A 20459-nucleotide genomic window follows, 5' to 3' on the forward strand; every position below is an offset into this window, starting at 1 on the left:
TCTAGGATGGAAAAGGACTTGGGGGTCCTAGTGGATGATAGGCTCAGCAATGGCATGCAATGCCAAGCTGCTGCTAATAAAGCAAACAGAATATTGGCATGCATTAAAAGGGGGATCAACTGCAGAGATAAAACGATAATTCTCCCGCTCTACAAGACTCTGGTCTGGCCGCACCTGGAGTATGCTGTCCAGTTCTGGGCACCAGTCCTCAGGAGGGACGTACTGGAAATGGAGCGAGTACAAAGAAGGGCAACAAAGCTAATAAAGGGTCTGGAGGATCTTAGTTATGAGGAAAGGTTGCGAGCACTGAACTTATTCTCTCTGGAGAAGAGACGCTTGAGAGGGGATATGATTTCAATTTACAAATACTGTACTGGTGACCCCACAATAGGGATAAAACTTTTTCGCAGAAGAGAGTTTAATAAGACTCGTGGCCACTCATTACAATTAGAAGAAAAGAGGTTTAACCTTAAACTACGTAGAGGGTTCTTTACTGTAAGAGCGGCAAGGATGTGGAATTCCCTTCCACAGGCGGTGGTCTCAGCAGGGAGCATTGATAGCTTCAAGAAACTATTAGATAATCACCTGAATGACCGCAATATACAGGGATATGTAATGTAATACTGACACATAATCACACACATAGGTTGGACTTGATGGACTTGTGTCTTTTTTCAACCTCACCTACTATGTAACTATGTAACTTGACTGAGTTCCCCAAATAGCCTCGGGTGCAAGCCATCTGGTCCCAGTGATTTATTAATGTTAAGTTTCTCAAGTCTAATTTTAATTCCGTCCTCTGTTAACCATGTAGGTGCTTCCTGTGTTGTGTCATGAGGATAAACACTGCAGTTTTGGTTACTGAAGCCCTCCGATTCCCTTGTGAAGACTGAGGAGAAGAATAAATTCAATACCTTCGTCATCTCCCCATCCTTTGTAACCAGATGTCCTTCCTCATTCTTTATGGAGCCAATATGGTTTGTCCTCCCTTCTTTACTGTTTACATACTTAAAGAATTTCTTGGGATTTTTTTGCTCTCCTCTGCTATGTGTCTTTTGTGTTCTGAGCCGCCCTAATTGCACCCTTACATTTCTTGTTGCATTCTTTATAAAGTTTGAATGCTGATGATGATCCCTCAACCTTGTATTTTTTGAAGGCCTTCCCTTTGCTTTTGTATGTACAGTATTTTTACATGGCGTTAAGCCATCCAGGACTTTTGTTCGCTCTTTTAAATTTATTACCCAGTGGGATGCATTGGCTAATGCCCTTATTTAATATGCTCTTAAAGCAAACCCATCTCTCCTCCGTGTTCTTTATTCCTAAGATTTTATTCCAATTTATATCTTCTAGCAAGGTTTGTAGTTTAGGAAAGTTGGCTCTTTTGAAATTCAGTGTCTTTGTGTTCCCCTTATGTTTCCTATTTGTGTGATTTATATTGAAGCCAATTGACCTGTGATCGCTGTTTCCTAAATTGCCCCATATTTCCACATCCGTAATCAGGTCTGTATTGTTGGTAATCAGTAGATCCAGTAACGCTTTATTTCTAGTTGGTGCGTCTACCATCTCAACCATGAAATTGTCCTGCAAGACATTTAGGAACTGGTGAGCCATGAAAAAATGCGTGGTTCCCTCTGCTCAGTCTCTGTCTGGATAATTAAAATCCCCCATTATGATAACACTTCCCATCCTTGCTGCTAATCCAATTTGTGATAGGAGATCTGTCTCCACTTCCTCCCTCAGGTTAGGGGGCCTATAGCATACTCCCAGTATTATTTTCCCCTTTGCTTCATCCGTTTGGAGCTCTACCCATAGGGGCTCCACCTCTTCCCTAGCTCCCTCAGTGATGTCATCTCTCACATTCACTTGTGCATTATTCTTGATATATAGGCATACCCCTCCCCCTTTTTTACCTTCTCTATCCTTGCGGTATAGGGTATACCCTTGAATGTTTGCCAGCCAATCATGAGAGCTGTTGAACTAGGTCTCTGAAATTCTCACAAAATCCAAATCCTCCTCATACAACAGGATCTCTAGTTCACCCATCTTGTCCGTCAGACTCCTGGCATTGGTGAACATGCCACATAGTTTAGACCAGTCACATATTATCCTCTTATTGGGTGTTCCGAGATTGCAACTAGGACTTGTTACTATACTCACCTTGTGTTTTTGTGCTTTAGTCAACCTAATACTAATGCCCCCAATACTACCCTCTGGAATATGTTCCACACTGACTATTTCTAGCTCTGAACCCTCCCCACCGTCACCTAGTTTAAAAACCCCTCTAACTTTTTGACCATCTTCATTCCCAGCAGATCTGCACCCTCCTCATTTAGGTGCAGTCCGTCCCTTCTATAGTACTGGTGATGTATGTTCCTAACATGTCACGCTGTATTTCCCCGAAAACATGCAATGTCAGGATAATGATTTCCTATTTCTGCAGCACGCCTAATGAGAATCACCTCTTATCTGACCTTCCCTGTATCATTAATATGTAAATTAGCCAAGTTCACATTCATTTATGACAGGAGACTAACTTTTCTATAAGGCTGATTAAAATGACAATAAAGCAAAAGTACCAGATGATTTACATAGAATTGAGGAAAGGAGAGGAGAGGAGAGGAGAGAAGAAAGGAGAGAAGAAAGGAGAGAGGAGAGGAGAAAGGAAAGAAGATAGGAGAAGAGAAAGGAGAGAAGAGAGGAGAAAAGAAAGTAGAGAAGAGAGGAGAAGAGAAAGGGCAGAAAAGAGGAGAGGAGAAAAGAGAAGAGAAAGGAGAAAAGAGAGGAGAGAAGAAAGGAGAATAGAAAGGAGAGGAGAAAGGAGAAAATAGAGGAGAAGAGAAAGCAGAGTAGAGAGGAGAGGAGAAAAGAGAAGAGAAAGGAGAAAAGAGAGGAGAGAAGAAAGGAGAATAGAAAGGAGAGGAGAAAAGAGAGGAGAGAAGAAAGGAGAGGAGAAAGAAGAGAAGAGAGGAGAGGAGAAAAGAGAGGAGAGGAGAAAAGAGAGGAGAGGAGAAAAGAGAGGAGAGGATAAAAGAGAGGAGAGGATAAAAGAGAGGAGAGAAGAAAGGAGAGGAGAAAGGAGAGGAAAAAGGAGAGAAGAGAGGAGAGTAGAAAAGAGAGAGGAGAGGAGAAAGGAAAAGGAGAAAGGAGAGAAAAGAGGTGAAGAGAAAGGAGAGAAGAGAGGAGAAGAGAAAGGAGAGAAGAGATGAGAAGAGAAAGGAGAGAAGAGAGAAGAGAAAGGAGAGAAGAGAGGAGAAAAGAAAGTAGAGAAGAGAGGAGAAGAGAAAGGGCAGAAAAGAGGAGAGCAGAAAAGAGAAGAGAAAGGAGAAAAGAGAGGAGAGAAGAAAGGAGAGAAGAAAGGAGAATAGAAAGGAGAGGAGAAAGGAGAAAATAGAGGAGAAGAGAAAGCAGAGTAGAGAGCAGAGGAGAAAAGAGAGGAGAGAAGAAAGGAGAGGAGAAAGGAGAGAAGAGAGGAGAGTAGAAAAGAGAGGAGAGTAGAAAAGAGAGGAGAGGATAAAAGAGTGGAGAGGATAAAAGAGAGGAGAGGATAAAAGAGAGGAGAGAAGAAAGGAGAGGAGACAGGAGAGGAAAAAGGAGAGAAGAGAGGAGAGTAGAAAAGAGAGGAGAGGAGAAAAGAGAAAAATAGGGGAGGAGAAAGCAGAAAAGAGAGTAGAGGTGAAAGGAGAGGATAAAAGAGCGGAGTGGAGAAAGAAGAGAGGAGTGGAGAAAGGAGGAAAGAGATAAGGGGACAAATGAGAAAAGAGATAAGAGGAGAACGGAGAGAGAAGAGAGGAGAGGACAAAGGAGAAATGAGAGGAGATGAGAAAGGAGAAAAGAGATAAGAGGAGAAAGGAGAGGAGAAAGAAGAAAAGAGAGGAGTGGAGAAAGGAGAAAAGAAAGGAGAGGAGAAAAAAGATAGGAGGACAAAGGAGAAGAGAGATAAGAGGAGAAAGGAGAGGACAAAAGAGAGAAGAGATGACAGGGGAAAGGAGAAATGAGAGGAGATGAGAAGGGAGAAAATAGATAAGAGGAGAAAGGAGAGGAGAAAGAAGAAAAGAGAGGAGAGGAGAAAGGAGAGAAGAGAGGAGAGGAGAAAGGAGAGAAGAGAGGAGAAAGGAGAAAAGAGAGGAGAAAGAAGAAAAGAGAGGAGAGGAGAAAGGAGAGAACAGTGGAGAGGAGAGGAGAAAGGAGAGAAGAGAGGAAAAAGGAGAAAAGAGAGGAGAGAAGAAAAGAGAAGCGGTTACAAACTCCTGTCCCTCTTCTCCTCTCCATAACATAGGAAGGAGGTGTTCTGTTCAGAGAGCACCGAGATCAATGTAACTGATAAGAGTGCAGAATAGGAAGTTAGCAGCTCATATTATTTCTGGCAGGATCAACAGGCATTTTTTTGTCATCAGTCAAATAAAACACATTTGTTGGTATATTTAACAGACCAAATGGGAACAAATAGGAGAAGTTCATTGTTAGGGTTTAAATATACACTGAAGAGCACTGACATGAATTGGGGGTGGCAAAGAAACTGATCCCGGGTCCCCTCTGGCGCAGGGCCCTGTTGCAGCTCAGAATGTTGCCCCCATGGTTCCCCTATAACTGATTAAAAGGTTCAGTGCTGTAAAACACAAACCTCTTTTGTATAAAGTAACCAGTAAAAAAAGAAAACACACTACTATGGTGACATAGCCATCACCCTGTATGCCAGGACACAATCTGGAACAGAGGTGCCCATGCGTCATTATGCAGGTTGGGAACTTCAGTCGGTACCCTGTGTGGGCAGATGTCCGTGTGTGCTGGTGCATGTGTGTGCATTTTTCAATTCCAGTTTCCAGATGATCTTCAGCTAGTCCGCGACCTTTGTTCCATATATCTTGATCCTGCATTTTCTCCGATGACCTGTTACTGACTCAGCTTGCCCCTGGACTCAGTACCGGGACAGGGTCATCCAGTGCCCAGGGCAAGGATCCTAAATTGTGCTCCCTCCCCCTCTGTTAATACATGCCGTAGAATGGGTGTACCACTCTGCGTCTATTCTTTGCCCCTTTGCTTCTCTGCACCCAGGGCAGCTTCCCATTCTGTCCACCCCTTGTCCCGGTCCTGCCTGGACTTCCCTTTGACTGACTCCTGCTTGTGACCCTGGCTCGGGTCATGGCTTCTCCATTATCTCCAACTACACTACTCATCTGTGTCTGACCTCTGCTTGGCTCCAGACCACATCTCTTATCCAGATCCATATTGCTCACCTGTGTATGACCCGGGCTTGGCTCTACCTCCACACCTCTTCCTTCCAGATCTTACCTTCTGGTCCTAATCTTCATCATCCTACAGCGGATGTTAACTGTCTCCCAGCTGCTGTCCCTCTCTGTGACTTTTCTGACCAGCTAACCACTCCCAGTGATAGACAGCCCATCCATGGCCACCCTAGTTCTTATCTCATTTCTCATGGTACTTTGGGGTTGTCACCCTGACCTGCTTAACCGCCACCGCCTGATCCTTCAGTAAACACGTAGATCCCGCTGATTGTGTTCTCTAACTCGATAAAGGGAATAACACATATTATTATTCTTAATCTGCAGTAATTGCTACAGTGCAATTAGCAATTTGGAAATGGCTGTAGGGTCGCGGCTTGGCACCTGTAATGCTTGTGTACAGAGACCCACAGTGAAATTGTACATTTAAGCTTTGAGTTAGCAATGATTTGTGCTCCTAATTGACTTCTTTCATTTCACCGGCTCCTGTAACGGTTATTAGCTGCTTGGGAAGCGGTGAAGCTGCCAACCGAGATGTCAACTTCTAAAGGAAAAAGTGCAGGTTGTCTATAGAGTTCAGCTGCATTGGTAAATAGACTGTAAAGTACAGTACACACACGGGTCACTGCCAATATAATACACTGAGTAGTCAACAGATAGGCTACAGTCTCTAGTGAATGGATAGGCTGCATTCTCAGTGATGTCACCGGTCTCTAGTGATTGGATAGGCTGCATTCTCAGTGATGTCACTGGTCTCTAGTGATTGGATAGGCTGCATTCTCAGTGATGTCACCGGTCTCTAGTGATTGGATAGGCTGCATTCTCAGTGATGTCACCGGTCTCTAGTGATTGGATAGGCTGCATTCTCAGTGATGTCACCACTCTCTAGTGAATGGATAGGCTGCATTCTCAGTGATGTCACCACTCTCTAGTGAATGGATAGGCTGCATTCTCAGTGATGTCACAGTTATCTAGTGAATGGATAGGCTGCATTCTCAGTGATGTCACAGTTATCTAGTGAATAAATAGGCAGCATTCTCAGTGATGTCACAGTTATCTAGTGAATGGATAGGCTACATTCTCAGTGATGTCACAGTTATCTAGTGAATGGATAGGCTAGATTCTATTGTATTTTCAGAAGGAGAGGTCAGCAGAGGTGCCCTCCATGCACTCTATACAGGTTTCCTTTAATATCATCCTTGTCATGGGATTGAGTTTAATTCGGCCACAAAAAAAGGATGCAGAGGTACGAGAAGGACTCAGATACTCACATAATGAAGAACTTTAATTTGCAGCGACGCCGCATCCAGGTCATACAACTCCCCTGTGAAAAGAAGATAAAATAGCGCTTTGTAAGTATAGGGCAGCAAAACCATAATTTCTCTCTGACGGCTGACAGTTTTAACCCTTCCCTACACTACCCAAAACTGAATAAAATGGCTGTACCTTTAATTATTTGCTAAGACAGATTAGGAAATGCTTCTTACTGCACAGAGGGGGATCTGGGACCAGAGACCACCCTGAGGTCTGACTTCAGCCCTTCTAGCCTGCAAATTTCACAGTTTAGTTTTCCATAACAGCCTTCCTAGTGGGGCCCCCTCCTACCTCAGACCCCATAGAAGAAGCCTGGACTGCTACAGTTATTGTTATTTCGATGTTTGTAATCCAGTACCAAACCATTACAAGTACATTGCAAATCATTTGGATACCCTGTGAAAACTGAGTATAAAAACTGGTGAAATATCAGAGATCTAAACAGACCCTGGATGTTTCACTTTTGGGGACAGAGAAAGTGATTGAGGACACAAAGCCCAAACCTTTCTCTGCAACCACAGCTGCACTGTAGAATAAAAGAACAGGAAGTGCTCTGAACAGAGGCTGCCTATTCATTCACAAAGTGAAACATGGTAAGCAGTTTACTATGCTTCAATTATAAATAAACACAGGAGTGATTGGTAGTGATCACTCACTGTATTTATTCAGGAAAGGAAATGGCTGGTAAACCACGCTCACCCCATTCTGACACCAAGGATAAGCTGGTAGAGCTGAGAGGGGGAAGGGTCAAAGGGGGACTGCAGCTCCAGGGGAGGGGATTCTGGACAGGAGAAGGAGTGATCAGAACAGCAAGGAAGGACAATCTCCTAAACCAGTGATCTCCAAACTGCAGGCCAGGGGGCCAGATGCGGCCCTTTGCTTGCTTTTATCTGACCCTTGGGGCACTATTTCATCCACTAATACCAACAATGGGGCATAATCCCCCCCTTCCACTCAATGACACTCAATGAATTCCTTCCAATGACACCAACAATAGACCACATTTCCTCCCAATGACACCAAAGATGGGGCATTGTGTTTTTCCACTGACATCGGGACCTTTTCTACTCTCACTGGTCCTAGTCTGGCCCCCCAAAAGTGTTAGGGAAAGTAAACTGGCCCTTTGTTTAGATAGTTTGGAGACCCCTGTTCTTAACCAATCTCCCTGTGGCTCTTCCTGCAGCTGCTGACAGCCAGTGGGTGGGAGAGGAGGAGAAGTAGGCTGTGTTGTGGGGGGGGGGGGGACTTCCTGCATAATACAACTGCCCAGGCTCCCCCATTTAACTGATGGGGCCTGGACCCCATACAGGAGGGCCTGATTGTGATGTCTGTTACCATGTAACAGGAATGCTCCTAAGGTACAGGAGACTGCTAAAAACTACTAACATGCTACAACAAATAGAGATACTACTGTCATGTTATCATTTAAGTTTACATATCTTTTTCAGGCCCTCCCCACCCCATCCCCCAGTACTTGCTACACTATTGGGCACTTGTATCCTTATTTATAGATCTGCCTGCTACACAAAACAAGGATCATATGGCCAAGAAGTCACAGTTGTGGATAACGATTGATAGCGGATGTGTGTGGCATTTTGACCTTCAGTTGTTTAGGGATCACACTGTAACATACACGATATTGTCAAAAGTATTGGGATGCCTGCTTATACACGCACGTGATCTTTAATGGCATCCCAGTCTTAGTCCGTAGGGCTCAATATTGAGTTGGGCCACTATTTGCAGCTATAACAGCTTCAACTCTTCTGGGAAGGCTGTCCACAAGGTTTAGAAGTGTGTCTATGGGAATGTTTGACCATTCTTTCAGAAGAGCATTTGCGAGGTCAGGCACTGATGTTGGACAAGAAGGCCTGGCTCGCAATCTCTGCTCAAATTCATCCCAAAGGTGTTCTATCAGGTTGAGGTTGGGACTTTGTGCAGGCCAGTCAAGTTCCTCCACCCCAAACTCACTCGTCTATGTCTTTATGGACCTTGCTTTGTGCACTGGTCAAAATCATTTGGTGGAGGGGGGATTATGGTGTGGGGTTGCTCTTCAGGGGTTGGGCTTGGCCTCTTAGTTCCAGTGAAAAGAACTCTTAAGGCATTGCAATTACAAAACATTTTGGACAATTTCATGCTCCCAACTTTGTGGGAACAGTTTGGGGTTGGCCCCTTCTGGTTCCAACATGACTGCTTCTTCTTGTCCAACATCAGTGCCTGACCTCACAAATGCTCTTCTGGAAGAATGGTCAAACATTCCCATAGACACACTCCTAAACCTTGTGGACGGCCTTCCCAGAAGAGTTGAAGCTGTTATAGCTGCAAAGGGTGGGCCAATTCAATATTGAACCCTACGGACTGGGCTGCCATTAAAATTCATGTGGACTTGTAAAGGCAGGCGTCCCAATACTTTTGGTAATTCGGTGTACAGTATATATACATTGCGGTTTGCAAGTGGTTTACTGGGGTTATGGCTAAAGATATTAGCCTTTTTTCTTTTCAGCCGGCGGCTGGCTTTCTCATGAAAGAGGTCAGAGTGGCTCAAGAGCCGCTGGATCGCATTCTGAAGTAGTATTAGTAGTAGTAGTAGTACTAATAGTAGTATCTAGTGTATCTGAGTGAGTAGTTCAAGTGTGGCTGTTTGGCATAGAGATGGATTTTTCAGTTGTACGTGCAGCAGGTTGAATGATTAAAGATAAAAAGCTATACATGGGGCCGTTACTCAGTTACCAACATTTAAGAAGTCCGACCATATTTAAGAAGTCTGACATAATCCACTGAGTTTGAAAGTTTTGTAAGGATACAGTCTTAATATTAAAGACGCAACTGGAAAAAACATAATGTTAAATATCCACATTGAACCATAAATTCTCTTTATATCGCCCCAAGGAAGGGAAGCAGAATTGGTACAAGATAGCGGAAAAAGATGGAAATATTAAGAACCTTAGGCCTTAGAAACAATATCATTTACTGGCTTGGTTCCCTTATCTGCTCAATTATTGAAACCTTCATTATTCTAATGCTGTATATATATATCTATATATAGATATATATATATATATATATGTTTTCCCATGCCCTTATTAATTTATACTCCTCCAGAAAACTTTGGACTAAACCTTCAAATAATGCATGCTGTAGTTTAATAAGCACAGAGTTTAAAGTTCCTACTTTATTGAAGAACTTACCTGAGAGCAATCTGCATTAAAAATTGCTGTATGATAATGTAACAAAAAACTATACGCTTCGAAAAAGCCTTTAATTACCAGGTACATGTGAATTTTTGATCCTGTATGTTATGGATATTCCTTTTCAGCATGAGGAAAAGTGGGATTTTTTTTTTCGCTTTGCTGAAATGTTAGTGAAGTCAGGAACATTTCTTCAAAGTTTCACCATTTAGCGAAATGCATTAGTGTAATTGAGGGACGTGAAATTGAAGTGGTTTTTGGTGGTTTTAATACAGTATTTTTACATCAAATTCTTTTCAATACTATAACTGTATCAGACAATTACAGTGCTAAACATTTAATTCATTTGTTACTTTTTAACACTGTAGCAGCATCAGACGATTGCAGTATTAAACATTTAATTAATTTGTTACATTTTAAGACTATAGCTGTATCAGACAATTGCAGTATTAAACATTTAATGAATTTGTTACTTTTCAACACTATAGCAGCATCAGATGATTACACTATTAAACATTTAATTCATTTGTTACTTTTCAACACTATAGCAGAATCAGATGATTACACTATTAAACATTTAATTCATTTGTTACTTTTTAACACTATATATGTACCAGATGATTACAGTATTAAACATTTGATTAATGTTTTACTTTTTAATACTCTAACTAAATCAGACAATTACAATATTAAACAGTTGCACACTACAGGCTGCATTGGCCTCTGTATGCTGAAACCATCTATATCTGATATAGTGAACACATGAGTGGGAACCACTCTGATTGGTTTCTGGTCATTATTTGGCACTTAAGCACTTAAGCTGTGATAGAACCATTCTCTGCACCACTGTTTCAGAGTGTAGGGTGCCCTAATGACACCCCCCTGAGGATGTGTTTTAATGACCAGCCTGTACAGAAAGACATCAGCATTCCTTTCTTACAGGACATCTTTATAATAACATTTGTTTTGCTGCTGAACATATAACATGAGCACTGGTCTAACCATTGGGCAACAATAGCAATCATCTGAGGAAACCCAAACCTGGCCAATCAATTCTTTTCCAGGGAGTGTTCAGCCACAGCATGTTTGCATCAGTCCCATGGCATACATCCTATGCCAACAGAGACCTTCATCAAAAGGTGGGGGGCTACTGCTCAGCACTAGGGCTTTATCGCTGATAAGTGACAAGGAGGCATTCAAAATGTTAGTCAGTTGCTCATTGCTATGTTAGTCACCATGGGCATTTTTATCCATGGCCAGCCAGGATGTGGGCCCACTCAGAGACTTGCAATTATCAGACCTTGAGGCTGTAAAGGAGCTTACCTCTCTACTCTTCACAACTCCAAACTCCCCTAAGCAGCTTTAAGTGAACTTTATACTAAATATTTTTACTTATGTGAAGGATGTTTGGTATAGCCAATCTTACTGACAAACCTAAAGGTATTGCATCTCATTGTCATCTCCTTCCCTTAGGGGTGATGGCTGGTTTGTACTCACTCTGTTTCTTTAAGAAGCTTCCAAGATCCAGTGAGCTGCTGTCTTGGCCATTCTGCTGGACAGGCTGCTTCTTGTTTTTTCTAGGAGTCTGCAGCTAAGCCTAGCTGAGACTAAAGCTGGGTGAGTTCCTGGAGCTCTTTTCTTCCTCCTCCTCCTCTCTCTCTCTCTTTCTCCCCCTCTTCCTTTCTGCCCCAGGGGGCACATTCCCCAGCACAGGGGTCACCTCTAGATGGCTGCACCCTGGACTCCGCTCCAAGACTGCCACACTTTAGAATATTTATGGGCTGCTTCCCCACCTTATAGGTCCGCCTTCCCAGGGATTGGTGGAAGCTCCATGAATATTCAGGCTTCAGCCTCTGTCCCTCCATGCACTATGTTCTGGAAGTTTCCAGTGAGTTCCAGAAGATGGGAAGGTAACAGAGCCACAGCCTGTGAAGCACTGCCCAGTCTCCTCAACACAATTAACACATGCTCCTCTGCCTACAGGGGAGCCAAACTAAATTTACCTACACTAGCAACTGTGAAGGTGCTATATGTATGAAACGTGAACATTAAAGCCTAACTCCTCACGGAATGCTATTATTTTAATCTTGGATAGAGCTAGCCAGCAGCCTTGCTCTCAACGCTACTAAGAATGGTCCATGTAGCCCTAGCTATGTACTTTCTGTGAGGTTTTCATGACCGTCTGTGTCCACATTGGGGAGATTTACCTTCATTTACTGTATCAGTAACATCCCATATGTCAACTTCTACCAGGGTTTCATCAGGACAGGAAATAAGAAGACATCTCCCAAGTGGGGATGCAGACAGCAGTGGCTTCTCTACCTGAAAAAGTTACTGAGCAAGCAACAACGTTTTGTGGATGGTTACTCTCCCCATGAACAAGCCCTGCTGTTGGTGAAACACATTAGGGGTTTGGCGTTGGGTGGAAGTGAGCGGTGAACATCTTTGTCATGTGGCCCGTTATTTAGATGGTGAACTACAGTGGAGCAAGAGCAGAGTGCAGGGCCTGGACACCTGGATGGTTGCAGGGAATCAAGGAGGATATAGGTTGGCCTGTGAGCAATGAATGTGGTTGGGAGTTGGGGTCGCCTACTTTCAGCCAAGATTTACTTTTTTTCTGTTGGATGGCTTGATTGACCAGAGTGACAGTCTTCAGTTGTCTCAGAGGACACACATTGTAACTTTAATATCCAAACAACTACTGGTCCGGAACCTTGTCTTGAATTAGTACTTATCCATCAACGATTGGGTGAAGTATATAATGTATATGTTAGTATGAGGCTCTCTCTACACGTTCCATGAAATATTTTACCATATTTCATGGAAAGCGTAGAGAGAGCCTCATAATAAAATATACATTTTATACTTCAACCAATCCTTGATGGATAAGTGCTAATTCAAAGCAAGGTTCTGGACCAGTATTAAACAACTTGAGCATAATCTTTCTTGAGACTCTCAGTTGCGTGTTATTAGTTGACATCTCTCAAGTACATAATACTATCATAATGGAGTACTCAAGCTGCGTCTATATAGTGAAAAGTTCTGACCTTTAAAATACTGTATCTTTATAATGTTATTTGATTAATTAAATGCCTTGTTGTTTATACAGTGAAGAGACATGACTTCTCAGATATCTTTTCGGTACACATTTGATGCACTGGTATACAGTATCTCACAAAAGTAAGTACACCCCTCACATTTTTGTAAATCTTTTCTTCTATCTTTTCATGTGACAACACTGAAGAAATGACACTTTGCTACAATGTAAAGTAGTGAGTGTACAGCTTGTATAACAGTGTAAATTTGCTGTCCCCTCAAAATAACTCAACACACAGCCATTAATGTCTAAACCGCTGGCAACAAAAGTGAGTACACCCCTAAGTGAAAATGTCCAAATTGGGCCCAAAGTTACAATATTTTGTGTGGCCACCATTATTTTCCAGCACTGCCTTAACCCTCTTGGGCATGGAGTTCACCAGAGCTTCACAGGTTGCTACTGGAGTCCTCTTCCACTCCTCCATGACGACATCACAGAGCTGGTGGATGTTAGAGACCTTGCGCTCCTCCACCTTCCCTTTGAGGATGCCCCACAGATGCTCAATAGGGTTTAGGTCTAGAGACATGCTTGGCCAGTCCATCACTTTTACCCTCAGCTTCTTTAGCAAGGCAGTGGTCATCTTGGAGGTGTGTTTGGGGTCGTTATCATGTTGGAATACTGCCCTGCGGCTCAGTCTCCGAAGGGAGGGGATCATGGTCTGCTTCAGTATGTCACAGTACATGTTGGCATTCATGGTTCCCTCAATGAACTGTAGCTCCCCAGTGCCAGCAGCACTCATGCAGCCCCAGACCATGACACTCCCACCACCATTCTTGACTGTAGACAAGACACACTTGTCTTTGTACTCCTCACCTGGTTGCCGCCACACACGCTTGTCACCATCTGAACCAAATAAGTTTATCTTGGTCTCATCAGACCACAGGACATGGTTCCAGTAATCCATGCCCTTAGTCTGCTTGTCTTCAGCAAACTGTTTGCGGGCTTTCTTGTGTATCATCTTTAGAAGAGGCTTCCTTCTGGGACGACAGCCATGCAAACCAATTTGATCCAGTGTGCGGCGTATGGTCTGAGCACTGACAGGCTGACCCCCCACCCCTTCAACCTTTGCAGCAATGCTGGCAGCACTCATATGTCTATTTCCCAAAGACAACCTCTGGATATGACGTTGAGCACGTGCACTCAACTTCTTTGGTTGACCATGGCGAAGCCCTGATGTCTAAACCGCTGGCAAACAAAAGTGAGTACAGCCCCAAGTGAAAATGTCCAAATTGGGCCCAATTAGCCTTTTTCCCTCCCTAGTGTCATGTGACTTGTTAGTGGTACAAGGTCTCAGGTGTGAATGGGGAGCAGGTGTGTTAAATTTGGTGTTATCGCTCTCACTCTCTCATACTGGTCACTGGAAGTTCAACATGGGACCTCATGGCAAAGAACTCTCTGAGGATCTGAAAAAAAAGAATTGTTGCTGTACATAAAGATGGCCTAGGCTATAAGAAGATTGCCAAGACCCTGAAACTGAGCTGCAGCATGGTGGCTAAGACCATACAGCGGTTTAACAGGACAGGTTCCACTCAGAACAGGCCTCGCCATGGTCGACCAAAGAAGTTGAGGTCACATGCCCAGCATCATATCCAGACGTTGTTTTTGGGAAATAGACTTATGAGTGATGCCAGCATTGCTGCAGAGGTTGAAGGGGTGGGGGGTCAGCCTGTCAGTGCTCAGACCATACGCCGCACACGGCATCAAATGGGTCTGCATGGCTGTTGTCCCAGAAGGAAGCCTTTTCTAAAGATGATGCACAAGAAAACTCGCAAACAGTTTGCTGAAGACAAGCAGACTAAGAACATGGATTACTGGAACCATGTCCTGTGGTCTGATGAGACCAAGATAAGCTTATTTGGTTCAGATGGTGACAAGCGTGTGTGGCGGCAACCAAGTGAGGAGTACAAAGACAAGTGTGTCTTGTCTACAGTCAAGCATGGAGGTGGGAGTGTCATGGTCTGGGGCTGCATGAGTGCTGCCGACACTGGGGAGCTACAGTTCATTGAGGGAACCACACTTACCATCACTTAGGGGTGTACTCACTTTTGTTGCTAGCGGTTTAGACATTAATGGCTGTGTGTTGAGTTATTTTGAGGGGACAGCAAATTTACACTGTTATACAAGCTGTACACTCACTACTTTACATTGTAGCAAAGTGTCACTTCTTCAGTGTTGTCACATGAAAAGATACAATAAAATATTTACAAAAATGTGAGGGGTGTACTCACTTTTGTGAGATACTGTACCTTATTTTATAAAGAGAGGACTACTTCTTTGTACCTTAAGGCTGGGTTCACACCTATGCGAATTCGCATAGCAGGAGAATGTGGCCGGCTCTCTATGGAGCCGGTTCACATATCTCCGGGGCAGCTGCGGAGCACACTGCACAGAAACGCTGTGCGTCTTTGGCTCTGTTTCAGGGCCAAATTCAGGCAAAGATTCGGCCCTGATTCGTCCCTGAACCAGAGAATGGGGATGCACAGCGTTCCTGTGCGATCCGCAGCCAGTTCCAATGTGAACCGAGCCTTAATACCTGTGGTCTACATCAGGGGTTTCCAAACTTTCTAAACAAAAGGGCCAAATGATTGTCCTTCAGAATTTCAGGTAGGGGGCTAGACTGAGGCCTGTTGAAGTAGAAAATGCCACCGTGTCAGTGAGAAGAATGGAATAGCGGCCCATTGTTGGTGTCAGTTTGAGGAACAGTGCCCCATCTTTGGTATCAGTTGGAAGAAGAGAGCCCCGTCATTGGTGTCAGCTGGAGGAATAGTGGCCCGTCATTGGTGTCAGTGGAAGGAAAAGTACCCCATTGTTGGTGTCAGTGGAAAGAATAGTATCCCACCATTGGTAACAGTGGTAGGAACAGTGTCCCGTGGTCAGTGCCAGTGGAAGGAATAGTGTCCCGTTATTGGCTTCAGTGGGAAGAATAGTGCCCAATGATCATTGTCAGTGGAAGGAATAGTGTCCCATCACTGGTATCAGTAATGCCAATCATTGGCATCAGTGGGAGGAATAGTGCCCATCATTGGTATCAGTGGGAGGAATAGCGTTCCATCATTGGTGTCAGTGGAAGGAATAGTGCCTATCATTGGATCAGTGAGAGGAATAGTGCCCCATCATTGGTATCAGTGGGAGGAATAGTGCCCCATCATTGGTGTCAGTGGGAGGAATAGTGCCCCATCATGGGTGTCAGTGGAAGGAATAGTGCCCCATCATGGGTGTCAGTGGAAGGAATAGTGCCCATTAATGGTGTCAGTGGAAGGAATAGTGCCCCATCATGGGTGTCAGTGGAAGGAATAGTGCCCATTATTGGTGTCAGTGGAAGGAATAGTGCCCTAAGGGCTAGATAAAGACAAGCAAACACCAACATTTGTCCTGTAGGCCGCAGTTTGGAGAAAGCTGGTCTACATGATCAGATTCCATTGAAAGGTTTCTTTGGAAGATTTTGTTCTCCTGTACATACTGTGATACAGAAGTAATTTAACTTTCAAGAGGATCAGTCTTCAATAAAGACATCATAACCATCAACATTTGATATTATATCTCATGATGACAACTAGGGCACACTAGTGTGATCACATGTATACTGAATTTATACTGCCTAGCCATGTTATTCAGCCCAAATTACAATTGCCTTGAGAGCCATATATTGTCTTCATGTCTACCTTATGAGGCTTCTACCACGAGCGCATTGGATTTATACCGGACACTGGTGATTCTCAGTCGTGTTTACAACTGCGTTGAGAGCCATATCTTTTCTTTATACTCACCCTATGAGGCATCTATTAAAATAAAAGGCTGTAGGTGTGATATAGTACTGGGATTATGGACATTCTTTGTACGTTGCCTGAGTTTTGATGTGAAGAAGACTCAGTTTGTGAATTTCTTTGATATAATATTAAGGACTGAAATATTTTCCCTTGAGACATATCTCGGGAAGAATTGAAAACAAGCTTACTCAAGGCATCCTTTTGTCTCAGATACAGAGAGTTTCTTGTGATGTATTTTTTTTTCTTTTCTATTTAAAGGAATTGTACACTTTAAACACATTTTACACAAGGTATTAGTGTAGATACAGTATATCCCCTGCGCTATTTGTTGGCCCTACCTTGTAATGATGGGCTCAAACATTGTGGCTGATCAATAAATGTCCATGTATTGCATCACCTAGCTCGTCCGTATGAGTTGAAGGGACCGGACAATGGAGACACAGAGTCCAATGCATGCCTTACCATGTACTCTGTATTGTATCACAATTGTGGGAATAGTAATGTAATTAAAAAAACATTTTCCAGCCATATGAGGGATCTTTTTGTGAATGCTCTACCTGTATGTGTCAGTGTCAGATCTAATTACTCAGTGGCGACCCATCCATTAGGGACCCACAGGTGCCTCCAGCCCTTTTCAATGCGTCAGGACCCGCTAATGTACATGCAGGGCGCCGGATGCATGGATTCCAATGGGGGGCGTTTAAGCACGTGATTAGGCTTCAAAAAAGGGTGGACTCTGGGCGCAGAGCACTGCGCGCCGAGCCCACCCAGTTGTGTGACAATGGCGAATGAATATTCGCTATTATCACACTGATTCTTCTCCCGGCCAATCAGGGAGCGGGTCATGAGACCCGTTTCCTGTTTGCCGAAAGGAGAAGCCATCCTATTGGCCTATGAGGAGGAAGGAGGAGGGAGGAGACGTACGGCCGAGGAGACGCATGGGAAGCCTGACCGATAAGGCCGGGAGACAGAGCAGACTGAGGGGGGAAGCCGCCGCTGAAGTGTCAGTTCTCACACTGCAGACAGAGATTATGCATTACCCTGTGCAGTGCCACGCCGCATGCCTCATGTTTCTACCTAAAAAGAAACTGATGACACGGAAATGTTTTACCAAAATGATTAACCTCACTATAGGCTGTGCGTACCAGAAACATTGTTGTTGTCAGTGGGAGGAATAGTGCCTCATCACTGGTTTCAGTGGGAGGACTAGTGCCCCATTATTGGTTTCAGTGGAAGGAATAGTGCCCCATCATTGGTTTCAGTGGAAGGACTAGTGCCCCATCACTGGTTTCAGTGGAAGGAATACCGCCCCATCACTGGTTTCAGTGGGAGGAATAGTGCCCCATCACTGGTTTCAGTGTAAGGAATAGTGCCCCATCACTGGCTTTAGTGGAAGGAATAGTGTCCCATCACTGTTTTTTAGTGGGAGGAATAGTGCTTCATCACTGGTTTCAGTGGGAGGAATAGTGCCCCATCATTGGTTTCAGTGGGAGGAATAGTGCCCCATCATTGGTTTCAGTGGGAGGAATAGTGCCCCATCACTGGTTTCAGTGGGAGGACTAGTGCCCCATCATTGTTTTCAGTGGGAGGAATAGTGCCCCATCATTGGTGTCAGTGGGAGGAATAGTGCCCCATCGTTGGTTTCAGTGGGAGAAATGGTGTCCCATCATTGGTTTCAGTGGGAGGAATAGTGTCCCATCATTGGTTTTTAGTAGGAGGAATAGTGCCCCATCATTGATTTCAGTGGGAGGAATAGTGCCCCATCATTGGTTTCAGTGGAAGGAGTGTTGCTTAATTGTTGGTTTTAGACTCCACTTATGATGGGGGGGGCCAGATATTTTTTTTTTAAGACAAAACGTTGTAATCCATACCACATAACTGGAGGATCTTGTGATCCAGCTCATCGTAGCTTTCGCTTGGCGCAGGTTCAGGTTTGGTTAGTGATTTCTCAGAGGAACCAGTTGACAGGCTGACTTGGGGCCACGGCTGGAGCTTCTGGACAGCCAGCACCCGCTTGCACGCCACCACCATCTGTAAAAACATAACAGAACAGAAATAATATCACGGTTTTAGAAAGGCGTCATATTGGTGGGGAATTCTCCAGACACGGTAGAAGTTTCTCACGCTTATCTAGGGACCGTGTTACAATGATGCCTCCAGATGTCTCTGCAGAACCCGATATGTAATGTAGTACAGCCGTAGAAAACCATCTGTCTCTGGTTTTCTAAAGCTCCCATTGTCCTATCCCGATACTAGAAGACTATAACAGTTAGTAAAGGATACTATTGTCAATGTTATTTAAACATATCAAATGTAATTTGTACACAGATCAGTCTTGTAATTTGTTTCAATAACAACCTGTACCTAAATCCCATTTGGATTTGTTCTCCCCTCTGTTCCTGGTCTATAGACAATCATAATTTAGTATTTTCCATCCATTTCATGATTAGTCCCAGTGATAGTGGTCCCCCAGCCAAATACAAAGGGTAAATAACCACCCCATCCTAAATAAAAAAAAAATTAGGCTCCCCAAATAGGAACCTTGGGCTCCAAGGGACTTCTGGTCATCCAGTCAATGAAGGTCTCATCCAGTTATTGAAGACCTTTCAAGCCTTTGGGGCCTATGGTGTGAGTATCCCCATCACCTATGGCATTGGCAATCTAAACAGCAAGTAGTATATGTTGTTATTAGGTTTTATATTAATAAAGAAGTATAGTAGCTTGTGGTGGTGTGACACAGGGGACACTTGGAGCTTCTTTTAGGATGGCTTCACCTTAGCTAGTGGTTGTGGGGGTCTGCGGGTGGGGGGGGGGCTATCGAAATCTGATAACAGATACCAGGCCCCCTCCCCCCGCTTGAATGAGTAAGCACCACAATGCATGGTAGTGGACAACTGTTAGCATGGTGCGTTGGGGTGCCATTAAGAATGAATGGCACCACAGTGCACCAATGCACACCTTTGTTGTGGTAATCTCATTTGAAATGGCTGCCTAATGCACCAAAACACACCGAAAAAAGGTAAATGAGCACAAGGGCCTCTTCCCCACAACCCCGGCCAGTGCTTGTGGGGGTCTAGGGGTGGGGGGCTTATCACAATCTGATACCAGATACCAGGCCTCCCCCACTTGAATGAGTAAGCACCATAATACCTTGTAGTTGACAATTGTGTGTTATGGTGTGCTACAAAGCACATCCATTAGCATGGTGCGTCAGGGTGCCATTAAGAATGAATGACACCACAAGGGCGCCAATGTACACCTTTGTTGTGGTAATTTGCAGATGAATGCATGCGATACTGCAGCATTGTGAGCTCAGCGGTATACAGAAGGTATCATGATATGTGGGGGCCAATTGGTCATCCAAATTTTTATAGCATGATCAAATAAAGTTTTTTTCATCTATGGTCCACAAACTCCCATCTCACTAAAATGCTCCGCTCACAGGAGATACAGAAATGAACAGCCTCATGGTGTAGTACGATAGGGATAGAATTTATTATTATTCCAAAAGTTTTGCACTGACATAATAAAAGAATCACAAATGTCAGAAACAAGATCCTCAAATCTTTTTGAGGCTCTCTGCGTGATGACGTCACACAAGCTCTGTCCTACGCATTTTGTCATATGGTGACGTCATCACGCTTTTTTACGTAATCCTAATTTTGGCGGGGGAAAAAAACAAAAAAGAAACCTCTTAGCTGATTTTATCATACATTGCATAAAAGTAATAACCTGTATTAATCAACTCTCCAAACTTATAAAGAATCTCAGAAACGCAGATTTGAAGACATCACTATAAATGCTTTTTCCTCATTGTTTCCATTGGCAAAGGCATTATCAGCGTGAATCCTTTCTA

The 20459-nt window shown here is 43.8% G+C and overlaps 1 protein-coding gene across 5 annotated transcripts in view; it reads right to left on the reverse strand.

The window, feature by feature from the left end:
• The window catches only part of PDE2A (phosphodiesterase 2A), a 791783-nt gene that overhangs the window by 116396 nt on the left and 654928 nt on the right, over positions 1-20459 (reverse strand). For all 5 annotated transcript variants that reach the window (XM_073612615.1, XM_073612619.1, XM_073612616.1 and 2 more), the window contains 2 exons: positions 18475-18634; positions 6512-6564 (listed from right to left, as the gene is read on the reverse strand). In XM_073612615.1, the coding sequence (XP_073468716.1) occupies positions 6512-6564; positions 18475-18634 (213 nt within the window). The remainder of the gene's footprint in view (positions 1-6511; positions 6565-18474; positions 18635-20459) is intronic.

Source organism: Aquarana catesbeiana, linkage group LG02 (assembly GCF_042186555.1).
Source record: "Aquarana catesbeiana isolate 2022-GZ linkage group LG02, ASM4218655v1, whole genome shotgun sequence".
NCBI lineage: Eukaryota > Metazoa > Chordata > Amphibia > Anura > Ranidae > Aquarana > Aquarana catesbeiana.